At 45.9% G+C, this 24021-nt stretch overlaps 1 protein-coding gene across 2 annotated transcripts in view; it reads right to left on the minus strand.

Moving 5' to 3' along the window:
- Positions 1–24021, minus strand: part of sestd1 (SEC14 and spectrin domains 1) — a 151742-nt gene that overhangs the window by 84312 nt on the left and 43409 nt on the right. The window contains exon 6 of one of the 2 annotated variants that reach the window (XM_060928948.1): positions 20538–20651. The exons of the other annotated variant lie outside the window; for it this stretch is intronic. Coding sequence (XP_060784931.1) covers positions 20538–20651 — 114 coding nt within the window. The remainder of the gene's footprint in view (positions 1–20537; positions 20652–24021) is intronic. 2 annotated transcript variants of the gene reach the window in all.

The raw sequence follows: 24021 nt of genomic DNA on the forward strand, positions 1-24021 counted from the left end.
CAGCCTGTAATCATTCAGGCAGGTGGGTGGGCTCTTCTTGGGAAGAGGGATGGGAAGGGGGGGGGGGGGGGGGGGTTTCCAGGTGTGTGCGCCTCCTCTCTGTGCTGTAGCTGGAGATCTCAAAAGTGGGTGAAGGTGTTGAGGTCATCCGGCAGGCTGTCTGTGGCACTGATTGTGCTGGTGGTGGTCCTATAGTCTGCGATGTGCTGCAGGCCTTGTCACATTCGCCCGGGGTCAGCAGTAGAATAGAAGCCGTCCAGCTTGTCTCTGTACTGCCTCTTGGCCGCTGTAATGGCTTTCTTCAGTCCATACTTTGTACTCCATCTCATTGCCTGATCTAAATGCAAGAGAGCAAGCACACAGCATGCATCGTACCTGACTGTTTACCCAGAGCTTTTGGTTGGGGAACTTCCTGATCTGTATGGTGGGCACGATGTTGCAGACACATGTGCTGATGTACCCAGTCACATACTCCGCATAGTCCTGTATACTGACAGAAGAGTCCTCCAAAGTAGCTGCAGCTTTAAACACATCCCAGTCTGTCCGAGCAAAACAGTCCTGAAGGGTGCTCTCAGTTTCTGGGCCCCAGAGTTTGACTTGTTTGGTGACTGGATTTGTTTTAGTCCTTGTCTGTAGGCTGGATACAGGAACAAAGATGTGGTCTGAGTGTCTGAAGTGGGGGCGGGGTGCGGTCCTGTATGCACCACGCATGTTGCTGTAAACATGGTCCAGTGTGTTCTTATCACGGGTGGGGATGTCCACATGTTGATAATATTTAGGGAATACAGTCCGTAAATTGCACTGATTAAAGTCACCGGCGATGATGAAAACAGCATTGGGATGAGCAGTCTCTAACACGCTGATGTCGTCATGGAGTTTGCCGAGTGCTGCCGTGGAGTTAGCTTGCGGGGGGATGTAAACAGTGGCCAAAAACACAGCAGTGAATTCCCTTGGTAGATAATAGGGGCAGCATTTCAGCAATAACAGCTCCACTGACCATCAGGCAGGGTCAGTGATACAGGGGTCGGTAAAAAAATTCCAAAGTGAACGTGCTGTCAGCCAGCAAGCGACTGAAGGGAGCAGTGTTTCAGGCAGTGTGGCGTGTTGAGTCCCCGTGGCGAATGCATGATGTAAACCGCGGTGTCATTCTGTATTCGGTTCGTAAATCGACAGGAAATTCAGATTCCTTCAGTGTTGTTTGTTCCAAGATTCTTCTGGACTCTGTTCAATTGTAAATCCAGTGTTGTGTTGAAGTCTAAAGGGAGTCCTCGTATCTCTTTAGAATAACTCCCTGCTAAAATAACCTTCAGTGAGCTCAAACTAAAGAGGGTTATTTTAGCTTGATGGTGCACAGACGACTCCAAAACGCGTCTCTCTGATTAGAGTCTGGAGTCGAGCCCAAATTTCATCTGTAATGGAGAGGCCTCGCTGTATCTGTACAAATATTTGAACTGTACCGGTGTGGTTGGTGTAAACCTGTATTAAGTCCACTTTCATAACTCGGTAACTAAGGAAAAGTGAAGAATACTGATGACTTATTTTCAAGGAAAAAAGTGAAGAATATTTTTCAGAACACGGGGGAACGCTGAGAAATCACAGGTTTGTATTAACATGCATATTCTAATCCGTTATCAGTTCTACAAGAACAACTTGCACTTGTATAAAAAACAACAGATAAAAAGGGTGTTTAAATGTTCTGGTGAAGCTCTGTGTGAGTTGTTGGAATGTGTCTCCAGTAGGCATGTGGCGATTCACCCAATTTATGATTTGATTCATGATGTTGGGTTCAAGATTCATTCAATTCCCCCCCAAGGCTTTTGGATCAAAGAAAAAAAAAAAATACAAAATTTATGCCCCCCCCCCCAAAAAAAAAAAAAAAGTTAACCTCTATTTTCCAATTCTTTATGAACTTAAACACTCCTTTTCTTAAATTTAAAAATGAAAACTTTTGTTTCATTTTCTTAATAGCCAACAATAATTATTCAGCCACATTCATAAAGTTTCTGGGCTGTCATGTGACCTCAGTCCTGAGCTGGGCCAAAAACACCACTGCTCCAGCGAAAAAGGCCCAGCAGCTATATTTCATCAGGCTGCTAAAGAAGGCCAGACGCAGCCACCACACCCTCACCCAGGCCTACAGCGGAGACACACACACACACAGAGAGAGAGAGAGAGAGAGAGAGAGAGAGAGAGAGAGAGAGAGACACACACACACACACACACACACCAACAAAACAAAACACCACTGAGGCAGAGAGGATCACTGGAGTTGACCTATCCATGAACACACTATATACAATGCTGGAGGGGAAGAAGGGAGAGGAAATAAATAAATAGATTTTTTTTTTTGGGGGGGGGCACAGAACATCCTCAGGGACACTCACCATCTCACTCGCTCTTTGCTCAGGCATAAACACTCAACACACAGCCTGAGATACTGTAGTCCAGACAGCATCATCACACACAAAGCACGTTAACAACAGTTTTCTCCTCAGCCATAGTCAGTCAGGCTGATGGTAAAACACATAACGGAGGGAAAAACGTCTCTGTTTAATCTCAAAAGTGTAATATTCTTAAATGAAAGCAACACTGTTTGACAGCATGCATCTCAACGTATTTTACAGGAGGCATTTTAAGGGTTTTCTAGGATTTATTTTGTACCGTAATGCATTTTATATCTGACTAACAACTTGGCACAAAAATTCCTATACACCTGTACTGTCTGCCTGGACAAACCTCTCTCTCACACAAATTTGTAAAGACTGGAGTAAAATATAAATGGCCTATTAACTAATATTCCTTTTATTTAAAATGAGAGCATTAATAAACTTCTGGCACCTCCGAGATTCTGCTTCACAGATCGATCCAGGAGCAAACAGTCAAAGAGAAGAGCAGGAGGATTGAGAGTTGAGCAGCTGTGGTTTGTTTTCACCCAATACTAAAATGTGTAGCGTCCTAGCAACCTTCTCAAAAGACGTGTACAAAAAGCCAAGACAATGCTGGTTACGAATGTAACCGTGGTTCTATGACTAAGTGGAAGACCGCCAGGGCGGTGCTAAAAGCACTAGTGGAAGGATCTTTGCATCCGCGCGTTTCGAGAGTCGCATACAAAAGTTGTCATCTCATGACGTATGACGTGCCTGCCTATATAAGGCAACATCCCACGTCATTTGGCCTCAAGATCATTCTCGCGCAATCCGAGTGACCAAAGACCCTGGCGGTCTTCCACTTAGTCATAGAACCACGGTTACATTCGTAACCAGCGTTCTATTTCCTGCACTCCAGACCGCCAGGGCGGTGCTAAAAGCACTAGCGGAAAACGAATACCAACCCAGTTACAAGGAATTCAGAAGAGCATCACCACCTTCTGGAAGAACAGCTGCACACAGCAATGGCATGGACGCAACATTTAGCCTGTAGTACCGAGCAAATGTACATGTATTGGACCAAGTTGCAGCAGCACAAATGTCAGAGAGTGGTACACCCCAGAGAACTGCCCATGATGTTGCCTGAGCACGTGTCGAATGGCAGCGGACAGGAAAGGGCACAGTACGTCCCATAGATTCATAGGCATGGGTGACTGCCTCCACAACCCAACGGGAGAGCCGCTGCTTGGACAGAGGCCTTCCTCTCGGAGCGCCACCAAAACATACAAACAATTGGTCTGTCGTACGAAAGGCTGCCGTCCTAACAAAATAAAACCTCAGAGCCCTGACAGGGCACAACTCAGCACGCAAGTCCGTCCTGTCTGCCGGTATAGCAGTCAGCAAAATCGGCTGGTTGCTAAACTGGGGAGATAAGACTTTCAGGAGGAAAGCTGGGTTAGGCCACAATGAAACACTGTCAAACATAGGGCCCCAACGAAGACAAACAGTACTCACTGAGAGGGCATGTAGCTCACTCACACGCTGGGCTGTTGTGATGGCAAGGAGAAAAGCTGTTTTAACAGATAGCCACTTGATGTCAGCTGCTGCCAGGGGCTCATAAGGAGGCAAGCAAAGGGATTCAAGCACAGTGTTCAGATCCCATGACTGACTCCGCACAAAATGAAGAGGATTAAGATGAACTGCCCCTCTCAAAAAGGCTACCACCAGCCGGTGGGACCCAAGTGAAACACCTCCAACCTCTGAACGGTGGGCTGTTAGTGCTGCAACATACACCTTAAGTGTAGATGCAGCCCTGCCAAGCTCTAAAAGGTGCTGCAGGAAATCTAAAATTTGTGGAACAGAGCAGCTTAGGGGGTCAATGTTGCGTTCTGCACACCAATCACAGAACACCTTCCACTTGCCTGCATACAAGTGTCGGGTAGATTCTGCACGTGCATTCACCACAGTGTTCCTGGTCCCTTCCGAACACTCCAGTAGTAGCCCCGGGGCCCCAAGGGCCACACCCAGAGCTTCAGGCGTTTGGGACATGGGTGTTGAATCCTGCCCTCCATCTGCGTCAGCAAGTCAGGCCTGCTGGGCAGCTGACAAGGGGGTCCCACTAGTAGTGACAGCAGGAGCTGGAACCATGGCCTGGATGGCCAATGAGGAGCTATCAATAGCACATGGTGACCGTGATCGTGCACACGGCCGAGAGTCCTCCACAACAGTGGTAGAGGGGGAAAGGCATAAAGGATGGCCCTCGGCCAGTCGTGGGCCAGAGCATCCTGGCCCAACGCTGCCGTTTCTTCTCCCAGGGAAAACCATGTCGGACAATGAGTTGTCTGACTGCTTACAAACAGGTCCACAGTTGCTCTCCCATAGGTTTTCCAGATCTGTTCCACCGTGTCTGGATGCAGTTTCCAATCCCCTTGAGACACCTTGCCGCGTGACAGAGCATCTGCCACACTGTTTAGGCGTCCAGGTAGATAAGATGCCCTTATAGAAAGGAGGTTGTCCTGAGCCCATACTAGGAGACTGTGAGCCACCGGAAGCGCAGCTACAGACCTTGTGCCCCCCTGATGATTGATATAGAAAACAGTTGCCACATTGTCTGTACGTACCAATACATGTTTGCCCCACAGCACTTCCTGAAAGTGGCGCAACGTCAGAAACACCACCATCAACTCCAGTGTGTTGATGTGGGACATGCACCACAGAGCAGGCCAGGCGCCATTCACACCTTGCCGACGCCAGACTCCACCCTAACCCATGAGGGAAGCATCTGTCCAGATAACCTCCCATCGTCCCGGTGGGGGACCAAGTGGAACTCCACGAGTGAGAAAGTGTGCCTGGGACCAAGGTCTTAGCGTGAGCATGCAACGGTGTGTTATTCTCACCCTCATGTGCCTGTCTCGCACTGGACGCAGTTGAAGACGCCATCTCTGAAAAGCCCTTAGCCACAAAAGACCCAGAGGAATGACTACTGAGGCCGCTGTGAGTTTCCCCGACAGCCGAAGGAGAGAAACGCAAACGCTGAGTTCCCCCGACACGAAGGTGGTTCACGCCAGTGAGAATTGAACTTATTCTGTCTGGCGTGGGACTGGCCAGCATAGTGTTCGAATCCAGGGCAAGGCCAATGAAACGTGTTGCCTGGACTGGGACCAGTTTGCACTTCCTCTGGTTCACCCTGAACCCCAGAGCCGTAATGCGTGGTAGCAACCAGTGAGCATGTTCCCTGGCCTGTTCGGGCAATGCCGCACAAAGAAGCCAGTCGTCCAAGTAAGGGAGCACTCTTGTACCCTCCTTCTGAAGGGGTTCTAGTGCTACTTGGACGCATTTTGAGAACACCCTTGGCGCCAGAGAAAATCCAAAGGGGAGAACTCTGAACTGAAAAATCTTTCCCATGAACAAAAAACGAAGGAAGCGCCTGTGGTCCACGGCAATGGGTATGTGAAAATAGGCGTCCTCGAGATCTACGGTCACAAACCAGTCCTGGTTTGTGACCGCTTGCAGTACATCTGTTGTTCGTAGCATTCGAAAAGGAAGCACCTTCAAGAAACGGTTTAACCTTCTTAAATCTAAAATCGGCCTGAACCCGCCATCTTTCTTTGGAACGAGAAAATAAACTGAAAAGAAACCCCCTGGGTGAACAATGGGGTCGACCATCTCCATGGCTCCTTTTTGTAGCAACAACTGAACTTCTTTCAAGGCTTCTGCCTGTCTTGGATTGGTTATAACTGTCTGCCTCGCACCTGAATGCATTGGTGGCCGGCGGCGGAATTGCAGGCGGTACCCTTCTGAAAGGGTGGTGAGTAGCCATTGGTTGGTTGTTATTTCACGCCAACGCGCTAGCTGGCTGCCTGTAAAAACTCCTGCCACTGGCCCTGACCTGTCAGTGGTCCTGTCTACGTTTTTCGGAAGGGATGGGGGGGCGACAACGGCGGGGAGGACCCGTCTGTCGAAAAGGGCGAAAACTCACGTGTGGCTGAGTGCTACCCTGCCTGGCCGAGGGAGATGGGGGATTGGGGGCCTGCTGCTGGGGTTGATGGGGAGACCTTTGTGCAGCTCTAGGGGCCACATGCCTAAAGCGTGAGGCAGAAGGGTTTGGTGGAGCTCTGAAGGTGGGTGCTACGCCCACATGACGGGAGCGAGACTCTGTAACAGACACACGTCTGTCAAGAGCCTCTTGTGCTGCTGGCCCAAAGACCTGTTCAGGTGCCAGTGGGAGGTGCCTCAGGTTGTTCCTGCATACTTCTGGCAGAGGCGATTGAGCCAGCCACACTTGCCGACAGGCTTGCAGCAAGGTGCCCAAGGTAGTGCCACACTGGTTGGCAATGACACCCATAGTCTGCAGTGCAAGTTCCAGTACCTCAGCCGCCAGTGGGTCTGCCGATGTGTTGAGTGTCGAATGCAGCATAACAAGCATGTGTGCCAGTGAGTTAGACACCCTGCCAAGAAAGGCAGTAGAGTTGTAAGCACGAGAAAGTAGCTCGTCTGTGCGGCGGCACTCAGCGTTAGGGCAACGCACCTGCTCCTGAAGTGCTTCATCGGGAGACACAATGAGCAAAACAATGCTTGATTCGACTACTGGCATGCTACCCAAGCCAACAGCACCGGGTTCCTGCATCGCCGCAAGCATGCGAGACATCTGGTCTGGACGGGCAGGTTTCGTAGCAGCCTCCAGGGCAGAGGCCACCACAGAAGTAAAGTCAAGACACTGTGGAATTACCAGAGAGGCATGCTGAACACGGCACAGGAACATGTTCTCAGATCCGGTAGGAGGCGCTGGGGTGTCCAACTGCAAACGTGCAAGCAAAGCCTTCAGTGTGGCCTCCACCGAACCCACCACTGAGGCAGACTCCCCAGATCGCACAGAGGTAACATCACTGCCCGAATCACGGGGCCCAACACCTGGCAGGACTTCGCTTGGTGGCTGCGCCGAGGAAGAAGGCTGACTGAAAAAGGTGTCTGAGGCAGCCACAGACATCACTTCCTCTTGGTCAGGTGGCTGAGAACATGAGCCAACGGGCAACAAGGAGGCAGGCGGTGCAGGCTGTTCCTCTACAGTACCTACCTGTGCCCCTGCTGTGGGGGGGCCTTGCAAGCAGAGGCAGCAGACGCTCCACTGTAGATGAGAGCAGTTCCACTTTACGCTCAAACTCCGAAGACTTAGATTTTTTGCGCCGTTTTGCATGCACTGGTGGTGAAAGCTTACACTTACGCTGTGTCTGAGAATCCAAGAGCAGAAAACTGCTAGACGCACGTTCCACACCAGCCAACCGCGCCTGTCTAACAGTAAGCGGCATTAACGCACAGGAAGGGCATGGATCAGACATTGCCTCCCTTAGATGTTGCATGCCAAGGCACTCCACGCAGCGATCATGTGCATCCAGCACCTCCATTAGATTGGGGCAAGTGGAACACCTCACTGAATCCATCTCAGTGTCTACTCACCCGCGATTTTTTTTTTTAGAAAAGAAGCAAGGTGTAGCGCTGCTTGCTAGCCTGGCAACCAAGGCTAGCGAGTTCACAAGCGCAACTTTACTGCTACAGACAACGATTTACTAGCAACCAGAAACCGATGCGCACGTAAAGTTAAGTACACGTTAACGTTATTGGCAACCAATTCGTTAACTCGCTCAACACTGACAAACCTGCCGGCAACCGAGCAGTTTGTGACAAGACCGATATAATAGCCGCCCCTGAAAACTTGGCAGCCAAGATTCAGTGACTATCGATGCATAAAACAAGTTACCTTAGCAACCAAACAGCTCGCGTGGAGTCGAGTCCCACTGAAGTCCTCTTCAGTTATGAGCTGCACTGTAGATTGTCGCAGGTATCCCCACAGTTAACACAATTCCAATAGAAAAGATGCGATTCCAATGCGAGAAAAAAGAAGAGGCCAAATGACGTGGGATGTTGCCTTATATTGAGGTATTTCACCTGACGTCACAGGGTCACGTGACGCCCCGGTGTCCGCCATTTTGAATGTCAAGCTAGCTAATGTCAACAACAGTAGCTAGTATGTTACTGTAGCAATGTTTACGTTCAGTCATTTGGATGACTGTTAAAACCTTTCAGTCTCAAGTTTTTCCTTTACTGGATTTACTAGTTTACTGAGCTAGCGCGCGCCGGCCGCCGGCAGGCTAGCGCGCGCTAGCTCCCAGCTTGCCCGAGCGCGCTAGCTCAGTAAACTAGTAAATCCAGTAAAGGAAAAACTTGAGACTGAAAGGTTTTAACAGTCATCCAAATGACTGAACGTAAACATTGCTACAGTAACATACCAGCTACTGTTGTTGACATTAGCTAGTGCTAACAGCTAGCTGCTAGTGCACTGCTACAACTACACCGACCCTAATAATACAGTTCTTGGTCATTGCCTGGTAACAGCAAATTTATAACGGGCCATGTCTCAACAGACTAAGAAGTTATTTCAATGACATTTAATAACATTTTGTTTATCCTGAGGACCGAAAGTAAATGAAAATGTGAACAAACCTTAGCTGTAATAAGATGGCGACCACCGGCTCCAGGGACGACCCGCTGATGTAGGCATGTTACCCAGCCTGACACAAAATATTTTTAGGCATCCAAACTCTTATACGCTTTCAGATCAATACCTGTGTATGGCGATGGGTTTTTAACGACATAGGTATACAGATCATGTGGGCCGAAGTCAGGTAAAGACGAGGGCTTCGTGTACTTCCGTACATCAGTGAACAATCCTGGTGGAAGCAGGTAAACGTCGTTCTCCAAGCCTGCTAACCTCAATTTTTGCAAATACCTCTCCCTCTGCTCGCCCTGTAAATGCCCTACGTCGCTGGATAGTGAAGGTGTTTTCTGCATCTCGCTCCTTTTTCTTTTATGTTTTTCGTTTGTCGCCTTCCTCGCATTCAAACTGATTCGAGCCGTGCCGTCCAAAATGGCAGCCTCACATGACTTGGTCACGTGGGTGAAATACCTCAATAGGCAGGCACGTCATATGTCATGAGATGACAACTTTTGTATGCGACTCTCGAAACGCGCCGATGCAAAGATCCTTCCACTAGTGCTTTTAGCACCGCCCTGGCGGTCTGGAGTGAAGGAAATAGAACTCCTATTTACCCGGGCAAAACAGATACAGGATTTATCTTGTGTCCTGATCCCCAGATCTTTAACCCAGTCACATATAAAAAGTTGTTCTCCGTGCCTTCATCTGTGTCCCCATCAGTGGCGGCTGGCTTTTGTAAAAGTGAGGGAGGAAGGAATGCTTGGTTGAAGGTCACGGGCCCCAATGCGACCGCACCTGCTGGACCGGCTATAGTTACACGCATGGGTTGAGTTGATAATAGTTTTTCCTGAATAATTCATTAACTTCCTTTCCACGGTGTCAAACAACTGGCAACAGTCAACAAGTAAAAGAACAATAACATTATTTCACAACTATTTACATGGGATATAGCCGTGTTTAAGACAAACATTGATGTTAAGGAATGATTCAGGCCAACTGATTGAGGCTCCCTATTTATATATCAAGTCAATTCTCCGTGCTGTCTGATTTGCAAATCTGTGACCTGATCGTACCACGCTGGATCTTTTTGGAGTGTCTTGAGAATCTTTTTTTCAATTGAAATAATGGCCAGATGTTTTAATCTCTCCTGCCCCATTGCGTTGCGTGTGTACGTTTTAATTCTCTTGAGGCACGAAAAACTCCTTTCAACCCCTGCAGAGGTTGCGCCAATTGTTCCAATCAGGGACATGAGCCTGTACAACTGTGGCATCGCCCCATCAAGACCGCTGGACTTCATGAAGCCAAGGGCATCGCAAAGTTTTCTTGATGAATTTATTTCTGCATTGTGATAAAAATGCTGCAGTTCGATTCTCAGCTTTTCTTGATCAAAAAGTTGGCCATATGTCTCCATCAAATTTGACAGTAGCTGCGTAGGAAATGATATTTTGAACGAGTCGAATTTCTCCGCATCCAAAAGCTCCATGAAGCGCAAGCGGTCGAGGTGTTGAAAGCGCCGAGTTATTTGAGTGCGCAAGTTGTCGTGGATGGAATCATAAAGTGCTCTGTAGGACTGACGGGGATTAAGCAGCCTTCTTTTGACCCTGTGAGACAAGTCAGGGTCTTCTGTTAGAGAGGCAGCCCTGGCGTAGATTTTGTCAAAGGCGCTCTGTACTTTTAGCTCATCCAATATTTGCAGGAGATTCTCTATTCGCCGTTTGCAAAAGGCGACATCCATGGATTTGTGCTGCAAGATGTCAAACACCACGTCAGTGTGCGAAAACAACTGCTCAAAAGTGAAGAGTAAAAACGCAAATTCAAACTCTTGCATTTTCGACCTCAAACCATCAGCTAAACGTATTGTCTCATCATCCATCATTGGGCGCTCAGTAATGTTCTCGAAAATCTGAAGTAGCTCGTCATAATTTGAAGCAACCGTGTTCACGACCCTAGAGGAAAAGTTCCAGCGAGTGGGAGCACTCCGGGGAATGCGGGCGCAACTGAACTCCTCAAGTAAAGAAACCCTCTTGCTGGACTTGGAGAAAAAAGACGTGAAGCCACCCAAGTGAGCAAAGAAGTATTTTGCTTGGGGAATGGTCTTAACACCCTGACTTAAAACTAGGTTTAAGCGATGTGCATAGCAGTGGACAAATGTTGCACAGGGAGCCAATTCTCTCACTTTAGCCTGAAGGCCATTCAAGTCCGAGGCCATGACCGCGGCACCATCGTAAGTCTGAGCGACAAGTTTATCCTTGAAACTGAAACCTGACAACTCAGTCTGCACGAAATCGAACAAGGATTGTGCACTGCGACCACTGGACACATCAAAAAATCCTAGAAAGCGTTCCTGAATTGTACCTTGATTATCGACATAGTGCAAGATGACAGACAGCTGTGAATGACAGCTTATGTCTGTGGTCTCGTCGATTTGCCACGAGAAGAAGGGTGCCGTGTTAAGTTGCTTTTGGATTTCTGAATTAATTGAACCAACTATAGCGGATATTAGATCATTCTGGATTGTTTTTGACATGCCTGTGAAGACAGTCGAACTTTCCAGATGCTCTGCCAGAACACGATCACAGCGAGCAATAACCTCCGCTAGCTCCCTGTAATTGCCCTTATTGTCCGAATTCCCCCCTTCTTCATGTCCCCTCAGTGACAACTCTTGCATGCCTAGATAGGCTGCTGCATCTATCAGACGTTTTAATACCTCTCGATTGCGACTCACTTTAGCATTGTGCTGCTGGATTTGCAGCCGCACACCCTCGTCTACCACCCTATCTATTGGCATGGTGCCTAGTAAGGACAGTCGGATAGCAGCACCAACGTGGTCTTGACACTTCTCATGGCGATTGGTTGCCCTATCTAGATTTTTTAAATCATTGAAACCATGAACACTCCACGCTTGTGATTTGGCATTGTTCATTAGCAAACAGGGCCAGCAATATAATCGATGGGTGGTAACGCTACCAGTGAGCCATGTGTACCTAGCAAACCATGTAGCATTCACTGTACTGCCTTTGCCATTGGGTTTTGTGATTTCGATTTTAGGGGTTGGTCTACCTGCTGCTTTGATGGCTAATTTTTCACTGTAGCTCAGCCCATGGAAGGGTTTTGCAAGCAAAACATTCACCACGTCCTCTGTTTCCATTACTTTATTCGTAGAATATCTATAACATAGTCAATCCACTTCCACCTCGCCGTTCTCACTCTGACTGCCGAAGTGCCCGAGTCACCGGATCTAGAAGTTACGTTTGATAAGATAACCCCTCCCCCCAGGCAGCTAAGGCCTCTACTTATTGGTTCATTGTGCAACTAGGGCTGCAGCCTATTGGTTGATATTTTGTAGCACTTGTCAGATCTCTTAGCTAGTCCCACCCTCTTAGAGGAGGATTTTCCTCCTCTCTCTCATTGAAGTCTATGTTAACCACGAGCCGCCAGTGCCGGAGACTGTTTGAATCGGAGTGAATGGGAGCCGAAGGGAGGAAGATCCTCCGTGCAGTAATTTCTAATAGCGAGCGATAGGGGGTGCTAATGTAATTTCACCCAGAGAAACGAATATAATGTACATGTCGTATCTGGCAGTAAAATAGTAATATTCAAGGACAGCAATTCATTAAATTGGTCAAGACAATTTAAACTTTTTATTCTTAGAATTTTTAAGGAGGATCTTCCTCCCTCTCCTCACTGGAGAAGCCACCTGTGGTCCCCATGTAGAACAAGGTCTGCAGCACCTGGGAGTCTGAGATGTCTGGAAACTCAACGGATGGATAATTTTCCACCTCGTAATGAACGAATGACTAAACACAATAAGTTGATCAGCAGAGCTGGTGGGGTCGTACATGTACAGATACAAAAAGACTAAAAATATACACAATCTTAAAAAAAAAAAAACTTAAATCTGTTGCTTATCTGTTAAATATCACATTAAGTTAATTAATTGCGTGCATAACTTTTGTATTTAGTTACAGCTACAATAAGATCAAAATTTACTCTACGAAGAAAAATTTACTCGCTACATTTGACATATCAGGAAAAATCCTTCTTTGTTAGTGTGTAAGGATCGAATCCCATTGAGTGGTTTCTGTATCCACTTCTTGGTTTTAATAACTTGCTTGTTTGCTGAACACAAACATGGCAGTAAGTTCTTGTGTTAATGGACCAGACTCCACTTTTGGATCATTCATCCCTTTTGACTGAGAATGACCTGCATGCATGGGTTCGGCTTCTGGCACATCCATACAGTTTTAAATACAACACCTACAATTAAACACAGTTTGTTTATTGCACTTTAATTCCTGGGCTCCATCTGTAACAGGGAGTGATGTCACATCCCATTAATACTCTTTACAGTAGATTATTAGATTCCAGTAGAATGGATGAACCAAAATAATTGGGGATCTTTTTTAATGGACTTCGACTTGTTACAAGTCTGAATAAGTGGGGCTTAAAGCAGAAAAGGTTGAGGGGGGGAATTAATCACCACCTTCATCAATTCGAGAGCAGAATATGTGAGCAAAGATAAATCTCAAGGATTTAACTAAAACAAGTAGCAGTCTCAAGCATGCCAAAACACATTTCTATCAAATGTTCTTGTGATCTCCTGCGTGTCCAAATTATTTTCCTCTTCATTTTTACACCAAACAAATAACTCTGACCTTGGATGCAGCTGGAAGCCAGGACTGAGCAAGCGTCCAAAGAGGACGGTGTCCATAATTTGTTCGTGTGCACGTTGCCAGAAAAAGGGTTGTAATGATTGGTAGAAGTTTATTGACCCTAATTTACATTATCGACTCGGCATTTAAGAAAAGGCACAATGCCCTTTTAGTCAAATTACTGCTCTGTGAAGCGGCATGACTTTAATGTTTAATTAGCACCGTTTATTAAAAAGGGCTGCCTGAGTTCAAAATCATGCACGGTGATTAAAGTCCACAGTAACAGAGCAGAGGCAGACAAATCATAAACTCATTAACTAGTGCAAGTGGAGTGAACACTCTAATGGGCTTTATTTTCACTGCCCAGTAACAGAAGGGTTCCACTAACTGGAAGGCAGTCGTTTTGCTCGAGTGGAAAATTCGTTTTGACTGTACATGGTTTGGCTCGGACGCAAACAGATTCCTCGCTGTTCCATTGCAAAATCCCATTAAATCAACTTATTGCTGAATTGTGACATTTCATTGTCAGCCCATATTTGAAACGACCTTGACGATTTGCCGTAATATACATTTCCCAAATCCTCCAGCAATTAAGCTTTCACTTTGCACATATGCTAGTCATCACTGTGGTTTAAAATAAAAGCAGTCCTGGCCTATACACCAATTTAAAAAAAAAAAAAAAACCTTGGCAACTCGGTTTGGCATCAACAGTATCATGGAGTTCCCTTTACTTTTGGAGCACTCAGCAATATCAAACTTGGAACTTTGAGTTGTTGGTGTGTGTGGTTTCTCCGTGCACACTGCTAAGCTGAAACGTAAACATGTTGGTATTTTAGCGCAGTGTTATTAAATGCAGCCGTTAACATTAGCCTGTCTTTTTGTGTAATTACACACGGCTCATACCAGCAGAGTCGGACATCACTGGACACTAAAGCTCTTGGGTTTAATAAAGCAAATTAACTGTACTGGTTTACTCAAACACTGGTCAAGAAAAGGTGAAATAGAAATAATCATGCACTTTATTTCCTTAAATGTGAAACATAAGGGCATTTCTATACACAAACACTATATGGTCAAAAGTTTGTGGACACCTACCAATCGCACTCGTACACACACACACACACACACACACACTTGTTCAACACTGCATTCCAGATTTATTCTCCCACTCAATTTTGGGGGTGCGGCTGTGGGGATTTGGGTTCATTCAGCCACAAAAGCATTAGTGAGATCAGGCAAGAAGGCCTGGGGTGCATTCGGTGTTCCAGTTTATCCCAAAAGGTGTTCTGGGGCACATCAGTTCCAGTGATGGGAAAGTGCAATGCTACAGCATACAAAGACATTCTGGACAATTGTGCACTTCAAACTTCTGGGCGACAGTTTAGGGAATAGCCATACATGGGTGTGACTGTCAGGTGTCCACATACTTTTGGCCATATAGCATAGCTAGAGGTGGGGGTCAAACGTGAAATGAAATGTCACTGGGTAGCATCACTGTCCCCTTGTATGTAGAGCATGCATGGTTACAATCAATCAATGAGAGTCCTGAGCTCAACCCCACTGAACATCTTTGCGATGAATTCTGGTGTCTGGACTCCAATTCCTCTGAAGGAATCCCCCCCCCCCACATAGTTCTTCCCCAAACTGTTGGCATAAAACAAGAAGTGCACAACTATATAGACCCATGGCAATTTCCTTCACTGGAATGAAGAGGCCCAAACATATTCCAGCACGACAATGCTCCTGTGCACAAAGCAAACAAAGCTCTGATGATATGATTTGCCAATGTTGGAGTGGAAGAACTCCAGCTTCCTGCACAAACTCCTGACCTCAACCCCACTGAACATCTTTGAGGTGAACAGGAACTCCGACTGCACCCCAGACATCACTCCTTGCCCCAACATCAGTGTCTGATTTCACTCATGGTCTGGAACGGGATGTTCAACAAGCACATCTGGCTGTGATGGTCATGTGTTCACAAACCTTTGGCTATGTATTGAATCTTCTGGTTCTTTAATATGTAGTCTGATTGGTTGATTTCTGAAAACCGATGTGCAGGATAAGTGTGTGGACATCTATTCAAAGAGAAAACAGCAAGTCTTCTCAGAGCAGGGAAAATTCCAATATCTAGAATTACATGAGAGGAAAGTTAATCTGCTTGAAAGCTGAGGAAAATCGCCTCTTAACTTTTTGGCAGTAAAATAAGCTACTTAAAGCAGCACTCCACTTCCTGCTAGAAAACTACGACAGTATTTTGGGGAAGAGCCAACTGTTGTGGAAGTCACTGGGCTACTTCTTAAGCTGGTGGGGAAGAAAAGAACATGCAATTAGCACAAAAATGTGCAAAGCGAGGATAACTGGCCTTCTGGGAGCCGAGTGGTAGAAAGGGAGTCGGGGTGGGTAGGGAGGGAGGGAGGGAGGGAGACAGACTGACTCATCTCCATATGTTTCTACATCAATGCCAAATGAGGATTTGTCAGCTTTTGGGGGGGATTGTTGAATGTAGGAAGGTCCTTGTGCTGAAAGTCTGTCATTAGCTGCAGTAAACCTCTCCATTCAGCATGGAGGTCACTCATGAATATAGCACTCCGTGTTCCCTGGACTATCCCCATTCAGGTCACCTCGCCGACTGCAATCAATACAGCGACCTCCATTCCAGCCCAGACAGCACCATCTGCTTCAGCAGAATGGCCGGAAGGGAGGAAAACAGCACAGAGGGGAATGTTGGCCCATATTATTTCCTGAAACAGGTGGAGCTCAAATTAAATGGCAACTCCAACACACAGTTTGTATGTCAGATATGAGGACATAACTCTTCTGGAAGGACATTGCGACTATTTGTTCGTGCTCAGACAGAAGGCAGAGCCGCCATACAGGAAGACAAAGGAGTCATCTTTCCTCGCTGTTCAGGACTGACAGGAGAGCGCAACCTACAGTCCACCATGTACATCACGCTTATGCACAAATACGCTTCATCTGTGTGTCAGCACTGATGGATCCAACACACTGTACACATGTTGGGATCTTTCCTGGTTCTATCACAAAACTAAAAATCAACCAAAGCTACACCTCATGTGTAAATCACGTTTACCATCAATACTGCAGTTCCATCCAACGTGACGTGATTGTTTTCAGAAAGATTTTACGTGTCAAACCAAGTTATGATCAGGGCAAAGATGCCTGCTGACAAAATGGTTGTGTAGAAATTAGTGCGAATGCACCAAAATGAAAAATTCCTTGAAGTCAAACCAAAAGTCCAGGGGGAGGAGTCAGACATGAACCAGCTCCTCCTTACCGTGCAGAATTGCTGGGTTTCACCTGACGTCACATCCGCCTCATTAGTTATTCAAAACTTTAGCTGGTGGTCTACCAAAGCTCAGGTGACAAAGCGTTTGTACGGAGAAGGTGCATTGCTCACATGAAAAATGCCTTATGCTTGCGCTGTTTTAAGTCACTCAAATCGATCAAACCGTGAAACTGAAAGTTTCTTCAGGGTTCCACGTGAACTAATAAAAAAACAGGTGAACAAACACAGGATTTCACAAAAAGATGTGGAGAAAGGTGGCTTTTGAACCACTCAGTGAAATGGAAGGGAGCCGAGTCGAAGCGTGCTGGAGTTTGCAGTGATCACTTGGTGAAAGGTTTGTATTTCCCTCTCAGCTCTGTCCTTAGGGTTTTCCAAACACTTTTCTTGCTGTGTGTCGTTATTTTACGGTACTTTTTTTTAGTCCTGAAGCGCTAAAGTCCCCAGCTGTTTCTTTGTTTACTGCTCAGGGCCTCTGCATGCTCTTGCAACAAGGCTTTCGCAGATGGCTTTTCGCAGACAGTTGTAATTTATCGTTGAGCGGGGAGTAATAGGCGTGGGCGATGTTATTCACCGCTACAACACAAGGGGGCGCGAAGTCACAAAATCGCTAGGAGTAGTTGGTGGGTGTGGCTAGTGGAGTGTTTATCCTCCGGTTACTTATAATGACTAGAACTGGAGTCGTATAGATGTACGTACTTCCTCACTTCCTCGATCAACCGCTCTTCATGCTGCTCCATCTTCGCTCGTGTTTTTTAAAAATGGCGGTCGCGAAAACAAACCAAACCGGGAAAGTAGGGAAGCGGAAGTGCGTGTACAGCGGATGTAGAGTGGACCAATCAGAGCCCTCTTGTCTGCGATGCTGTCTGCGAGGCTTCTGCGGTGGTCACAATTTTTGGGAGGTGCGCGCAGAGCGTCTGCGAAGGGGGGGGGGCTTCGCAGATGCCATCTGCGTCGCCATCTGCAAGGACTGAGTGGTCAGCATAAATTGGCCTTCAGAGTCCATATGCATGAAGGTCGCGACAAAATTCTTCCCCAGCCGTACAGTTACAATGCGCCGTGATCACTTCTCCGTCTTGTTGAACTCAGATCCAGGTCTTTAAAGGGGTTTCTGATGATCTTTGTGAATGATTTAGCTGAGAGATAAGAGCCAACACAAGTGAGAATCAAGCCAACTGTTGTTTGTTTACACTTCAACTTGCAGCGCTTCGTTGTAAAGGCGAAAAAAAAACCACACACGGGCAAAAACAATGCAGGATTCACTGGGCAGCGACTTGATCCCGAGGTCCTTTACCCAGCCACATAGAAAACAGTTGTAAGCCTCCGTACTCTTCCACGCTTTCATCTGTTTTGCGGTGTAGAAGGACGTCTGCAACACCAGATAGTTGGAGATGTCGGGGAACTCGACTGAAGGCTAGTTTTCGAGATTGTATGACAAATCCTTCTTTCCCAGACTGTAGGTGTCGATTCCATTGCACATAGCAATCTTCTGAAGATATCTAAAGCCAGCAGTGGCTTCTAGATTACGAGCGTACCCTGGTAAGTTATCGCTAGTTGTTTGCACTACGGCAGCCGTTTAGACCACCAGCTATTTCACTTCCTGTAAAACCGCTTAGAAAAGTCACATGACTGAAACCCAGCAATTGAAACAAAAAGTCCAGAGGGTGGAGACAACTCTGTTTCAGGTTGGATAAAGCATGTTTCGTGTTGTACAGCATCTTCAGAATTGGGGTTTATAGGAGGAGTTGGATCAGGTCCATGGACTTTGTTGTGCAGCGAGGACCAAGGATACGCCAATTTTTTTTTTTTTTTTTGGGGGGGGGGGGGGGGTGCCTCAATGAAACAACAGTTAAAAACCACAAGGGGAGAAAAAGGTCATTTAGGGGAATTTAAAATTTTATTTATTTCACCCTTTGTTCAGAAGACAGACAAACACTGGGCAATTTCCTGTCATGGGTTTTTTTTTTCCTTGCCAATTAAAATGTTGTTGTCCCAACAAGTCAGAACTGCACAGTGCACACCAACGACTTCCTCCCTGACAACGGACAGACCCGTACTAAAACAGATCACGGGTTATAAATCTAATTTTACTAACTAAACGCCAATATAATGCGTACTCCCCTCATCAGCTGCATCTTACTGTAGCCTTCTTGGAGGATTTTTTTTTGTGATGTCCTGAATACTTGGCCACGTTACATTGGGAGTTCCAGGAGGCTGTAAACAAGCCCAGAGGCTACACGTCTGTTCAGTTATTCAGTGCTCCACAACAGAGAAAGCGCCGGTTTCATATTCAGAGAGATCTCATTACTCTGAAAGAGGACATGAAGCTTTTGTTGATATCAGTATTTTCATTACACAAACGCTATTTTTGCACAACAGTCAGGCTGTAGATGTGGCATCTACTCTGCGAGGGCGTCTGAATAAACAGGATACAAGGTATTCGGGGGAAAGTTTTAATCTTGATGAAGTTAAACACTTATTCGGAGAAAACTGAACTGATTGGTTTAAAAAATAAAAAGGAGCAAACTGCATTTTAATTTAGAGGAAAAAATAGCTTTCATCATTAAAATTGTAAAGTGTTAGAACTGACATTATTCAAGACTTCTTACTTTCTGGCAAAACTTTCAGCCTTTTTCTCTCTTTTGGCTGAAAAAGCACAAAAAAAGGACGCTTTTGATCATTTTTCAGCAACCGAAACTTCAGGGCATCCGCAATTACAAACGCACACTGACTAACCAATTTGTACTTGGATATTTTAGGATCCGTGGTTGAAACTTGAAACATTCATTCCAACCTAATCAATCATTAAACCTAAGTTAGCACACATCACTGCACAACAAGGCCACACACACACAAACACACACGGTGTGAAGAAAACTTTTAAAGGCAGCCATTAGACTGAAAGCAATTTCACGACTTGTTTATCAACAGCAACGGGGACTAATTGGGTCTCAGCCTTTTGCCTGATTTCAGTTCTTCATTATGGTTCGTTAGTCAGAGGAGGAAATTACCTCGTTATAAAGCAGGAAGCTCTGACCTGCAGCACGAGCGGATATTATACAACAGATTCAGTGCCACAGTGCAGGAAAGTGACTCACTGTGAGTAGATCCTTCACTCCACTCCTTACCCCGGGTGTTCTGCGGAGGTGAATTCATCATCAGCACTCAGACTGCTGCCTCATGAACGAGTGAGTAAATCAGTAGTGGTGAAGGATTTCACACAGCAAGGACACTGTGGATAATGAAAGCTCGAAATCGGCTCGTGTAACAGTTTGTGAAAAAGTGACTTGCTGAAAGGGTTCAGCCAGCAGCACTGACCCCGGGTCACTGAGGGGGTGAAAGCCAAGGATTATCGAAAGATAGCCCGAGTCTCACATCACCCTCTTCAGGTTAGAGGAAAACCCTCAGAAAAACACTGAGGACATGCCATCGCTGCTGATCGGAGGAGAACACAATAAAGAGAAGAGCAGGAATAAGGTCCAGAGAGAGAGAAAAAAAAAAAAACACAGATGCATAAAAGAAAAGAGCAAATGTGAAAGGATAGAGAAAGAAAGGATAGAGAGCAAGAGCATAAAAGGGGGAAAGAGAGGACAGCGAACATGAAAGGATAAAGAGCATTTGGGGTGGGGGGAGCAAACATGAAAGAAGGACCCAGAGAGAAAGGATAGAAAGCAAGAGCATGAAAGAAGGAAAAAGGAGGGAGAGAAAACAAGCACAGCACTCACCTCAAAGCCAAGCCTGTCCTTCTCCTTCCAGAAGCAGAAATGGGTGACCTTCTTATCCCAAAATTCGTCTGGCTTCACCACACACACCAAGGACACCTCGGCTGGGATCACGTTCTACACACACACACACACACACACACACACACACACACACAAATAAACTTGACAGATTTACAGCCATTAAACTCCTTTTGAAAGCTCAGTCAGTGACAGCCTCAGGACACGTCTACTGCCATTTCCAAACACCGCCAGCACTCAAGGCAGGTTCACAGTTCAGAACAGGAAGTGATTAAAGCTGTTCAATAACCAAGACACTTTTAGAGATGGAAATAAAAAGGTGTCTCGTGTTCCACATCCTCTCCCAGGCAGTGCATTGGCTTTCTGACACGACAAAACTTCTTCAGATTTATCGGTCAGCTCAGAAAGGCCCAATTCTCCAGGGTCTCCCAAATCACTTTAACAAGGAGTCAAAAAGGCAAACGATTCGAGTAAAGTGGAGATATTGGCAGCTCTGAACTCCAATCATCAGCCCTTCATGCGCGGCTGGGGTTGATAAAGCTTCAAACCGTGCAGGTCAATCTGTCACCGAGATCACTTTCTGGAAGTTCAGCAACAATCTCATAAAATGTATTCTCGAAAAACCTTTTGCATTTTGTTCCCCTCATGATAAAAACCTGGAGGAGAACTGCGACACCAAATGAGAAGCAGACGTGGAGAGGCCCGTGTTCAGCCAGTTCCCCCTCAGGCACACAGAGATGACCAATTTTGGGCAGAAACCTGCTTTGACACTGTTCCTCAGTGCTGACTGTGGAAATGAGGGAGAGATCCGCTAAGCTGAGTATAGTCAAGTGTCTGAAAAACCAGGTCAAGGGCGAACAGATCAGTTTACTGCAGCACAAAGCAGGAGAGGACCGTGTCTCTGTGGGGAAAGACTTAATCCTTCCCTTTCCCCAGAAAGCTTTTCACACTAAAATCACACTAACGGAGCCTTGTCAGATTATAATTACAGCTCTGTTTAATGGAAGGTTTAAATCTGGTTAAACAGGCACACCATGTCTTTACAGAGCTTGCTTTGTGAACTGGGGCATTAGGTGCTTTCCAAGCAGGAACACTGAAGTGATGTACAGTGGTGCTTGAAAGTTTGTGAACCTTTTAGAATTTTCTATATTTCTGCATAAATATGACCGAAAACATCATCAGATTTTCACACAAGTCCTAAAAGTAGATAAAGAGAACCCAGTTAAACAAATGAGACAAAAATATTATACTTGGTCATTTATTTATTGAGGAAAATGATCCAATATTACATATCTGTGAGTGGCAAAAGTATGTGACCCTTTGCTTTCAGTATCTGGTGTGACCCCCTTGTGCAGCAATAACTGCAACTAAACGTTTGTGGTAACTGTTGATCAGTCCTGCACACCGGCTTGGAGGAATTTTAGCCCGTTCCTCCGTACAGAACAGCTTCAACTCTGGGATGTTGGTGGGTTTCCTCACATGAACTGCTCACTTCAGGTCCTTCCACAACATTTCCATTGGATTAAGGTCAGGACTTTGACTTGGCCATTCCAAAACATTCACTTTATTCTTCTTTAACCATTCTTTGGTTGAACGACTTGTGTGCTTAGGGTCGTTGTCTTGCTGCATGACCCACCTTCTCTTGAGATTCAGTTCATGGACAGATGTCCTGACATTTTCCTTTAGAATTCACTGGTATAATTCAGAATTCATTGTTCCATCAATGATGGCAAGCCGTCCTGGCCCAGATGCAACAAAACAGGCTCAAACCATGATACTACCACCACCATGTTTCACAGATGGGATAAGGTTCTTATGCTGGAATGCAGTGTTTTCCTTTCTCCAAACATAACGCTTCTCATTTAAACCAAAAAGTTCTATTTTGGTCTTATCCGTCCACAAAACATTTTTCCAATAGCCTTCTGGCTTGTCCACGTGATCTTTAGCAAACTGCAGATGAGCAGCAATGTTCTTTTTGGAGAGCAGTGGCTTTCTCCTTGCAACCCTGCCATTGTTGTTCAGTGTTCTCCTGATGGTGGACTCATGAACATTAACATCAGCCAATGTGAGAGAGGCCTTTAGTTGCTTAGAAGTTACCCTGGGGTCCTTTGTGACCTCGCCGACTATTACACGCCTTGCTCTTGGAGTGATCTTTGTTGGTCGACCACTCCTGGGGAGGGTAACAATGGTCTTGAATTTCCTCCATTTGTACACAATCTGTCTGACTGTGGATTGGTGGAGTCCAAACTCTTTAGAGATGGTTTTGTAACCTTTTCCAGCCTGATGAGCATCAACAACGCTTTTTCTGAGGTCCTCAGAAATCTCCTTTGTTCGTGCCATGATACACTTCCACAAACATGTGTTGTGAAGATCAGACTTTGATAGATCCCTGTTCTTTAAATAAAACAGGGTGCCCACTCACACCTGATTGTCATCCCATTGATTGAAAACACCTGACTAATTTCACCTTCAAATTAACTGCTAATCCTAGAGGTTCACATACTTTTGCCACTCACAGATATGTAATATTGGATCATTTTCCTCAAAAAATAAATGACCAAGTGCTTTTAAAATGAACCACTTTAAATGTAATAGGAAAACTGCTCACGTTAGTGCTGAATAAGTTTACAATAGTACACGATTTGGGACACGTTTTAGTTGTTTATTCACTTGGGGAAACAGTGCCACATGGTACCATCCGCCCTCCACTATATACGTTAGTAAAGCACCACGTGGATATGTCGCTCTAATTTCTGAGGACGTGCACAAGTGACACACCAGATATGGAGGATCACTGCAGGATACGGGCGGCGACCATCTTGTGGACACATGGATTGAGTTGAAGGCGGACATCTACATGCACTCGGACTGCGAAAACGCGAAGTCAACACATTTTAAGCCACTACAGATTTCATATAGCAAACCATCCACAGCTTTCCTGTGAGAGACAGTGGGGTCACCATGACACCCGCCTCTCCTGGATGCCCATCTTTGAGTTCCAGTTTCTCCAAGCGGTTATGGCGGAGGGAGCCGAACGTAGCCGAGCGGAGCTACGACAACCATGTTTTAGTCAGAGGAAAACATCTTTTAAATTAAGTCTTTTTCTGGTTCAACGTGTGCCATTGGGTGCACAAACAACTCACGAAAGCTTAAAGATTTTATGAATGGAATCTGTTTTGAGCGCACACCAAAAAAACAACTTTTTTTTTTTTTTTAAATTTAAAAAAAAAAAAAAAAACTACAACACAGACTTGCAAGACGTGTTGTCCGGCACCATCCGCTGCTCACCTGTACATGAGATTCCTGTCTTTCACTACTCACTGCATTTTGGACCTGAATCAACATTAATTCTGTGTAATCGCTGTTCTTGTACCCAATTCAAACAGTCATTTAGCGGACGTTTTTATTCAAAGTGACTAACAATAAGTGCATGCTGCCAAGAGAATCCAAGAGTGCCCAGTGCTGA

Source organism: Neoarius graeffei, chromosome 9 (assembly GCF_027579695.1).
Source record: "Neoarius graeffei isolate fNeoGra1 chromosome 9, fNeoGra1.pri, whole genome shotgun sequence".
Classification (NCBI taxonomy): Eukaryota; Metazoa; Chordata; class Actinopteri; order Siluriformes; family Ariidae; genus Neoarius; species Neoarius graeffei.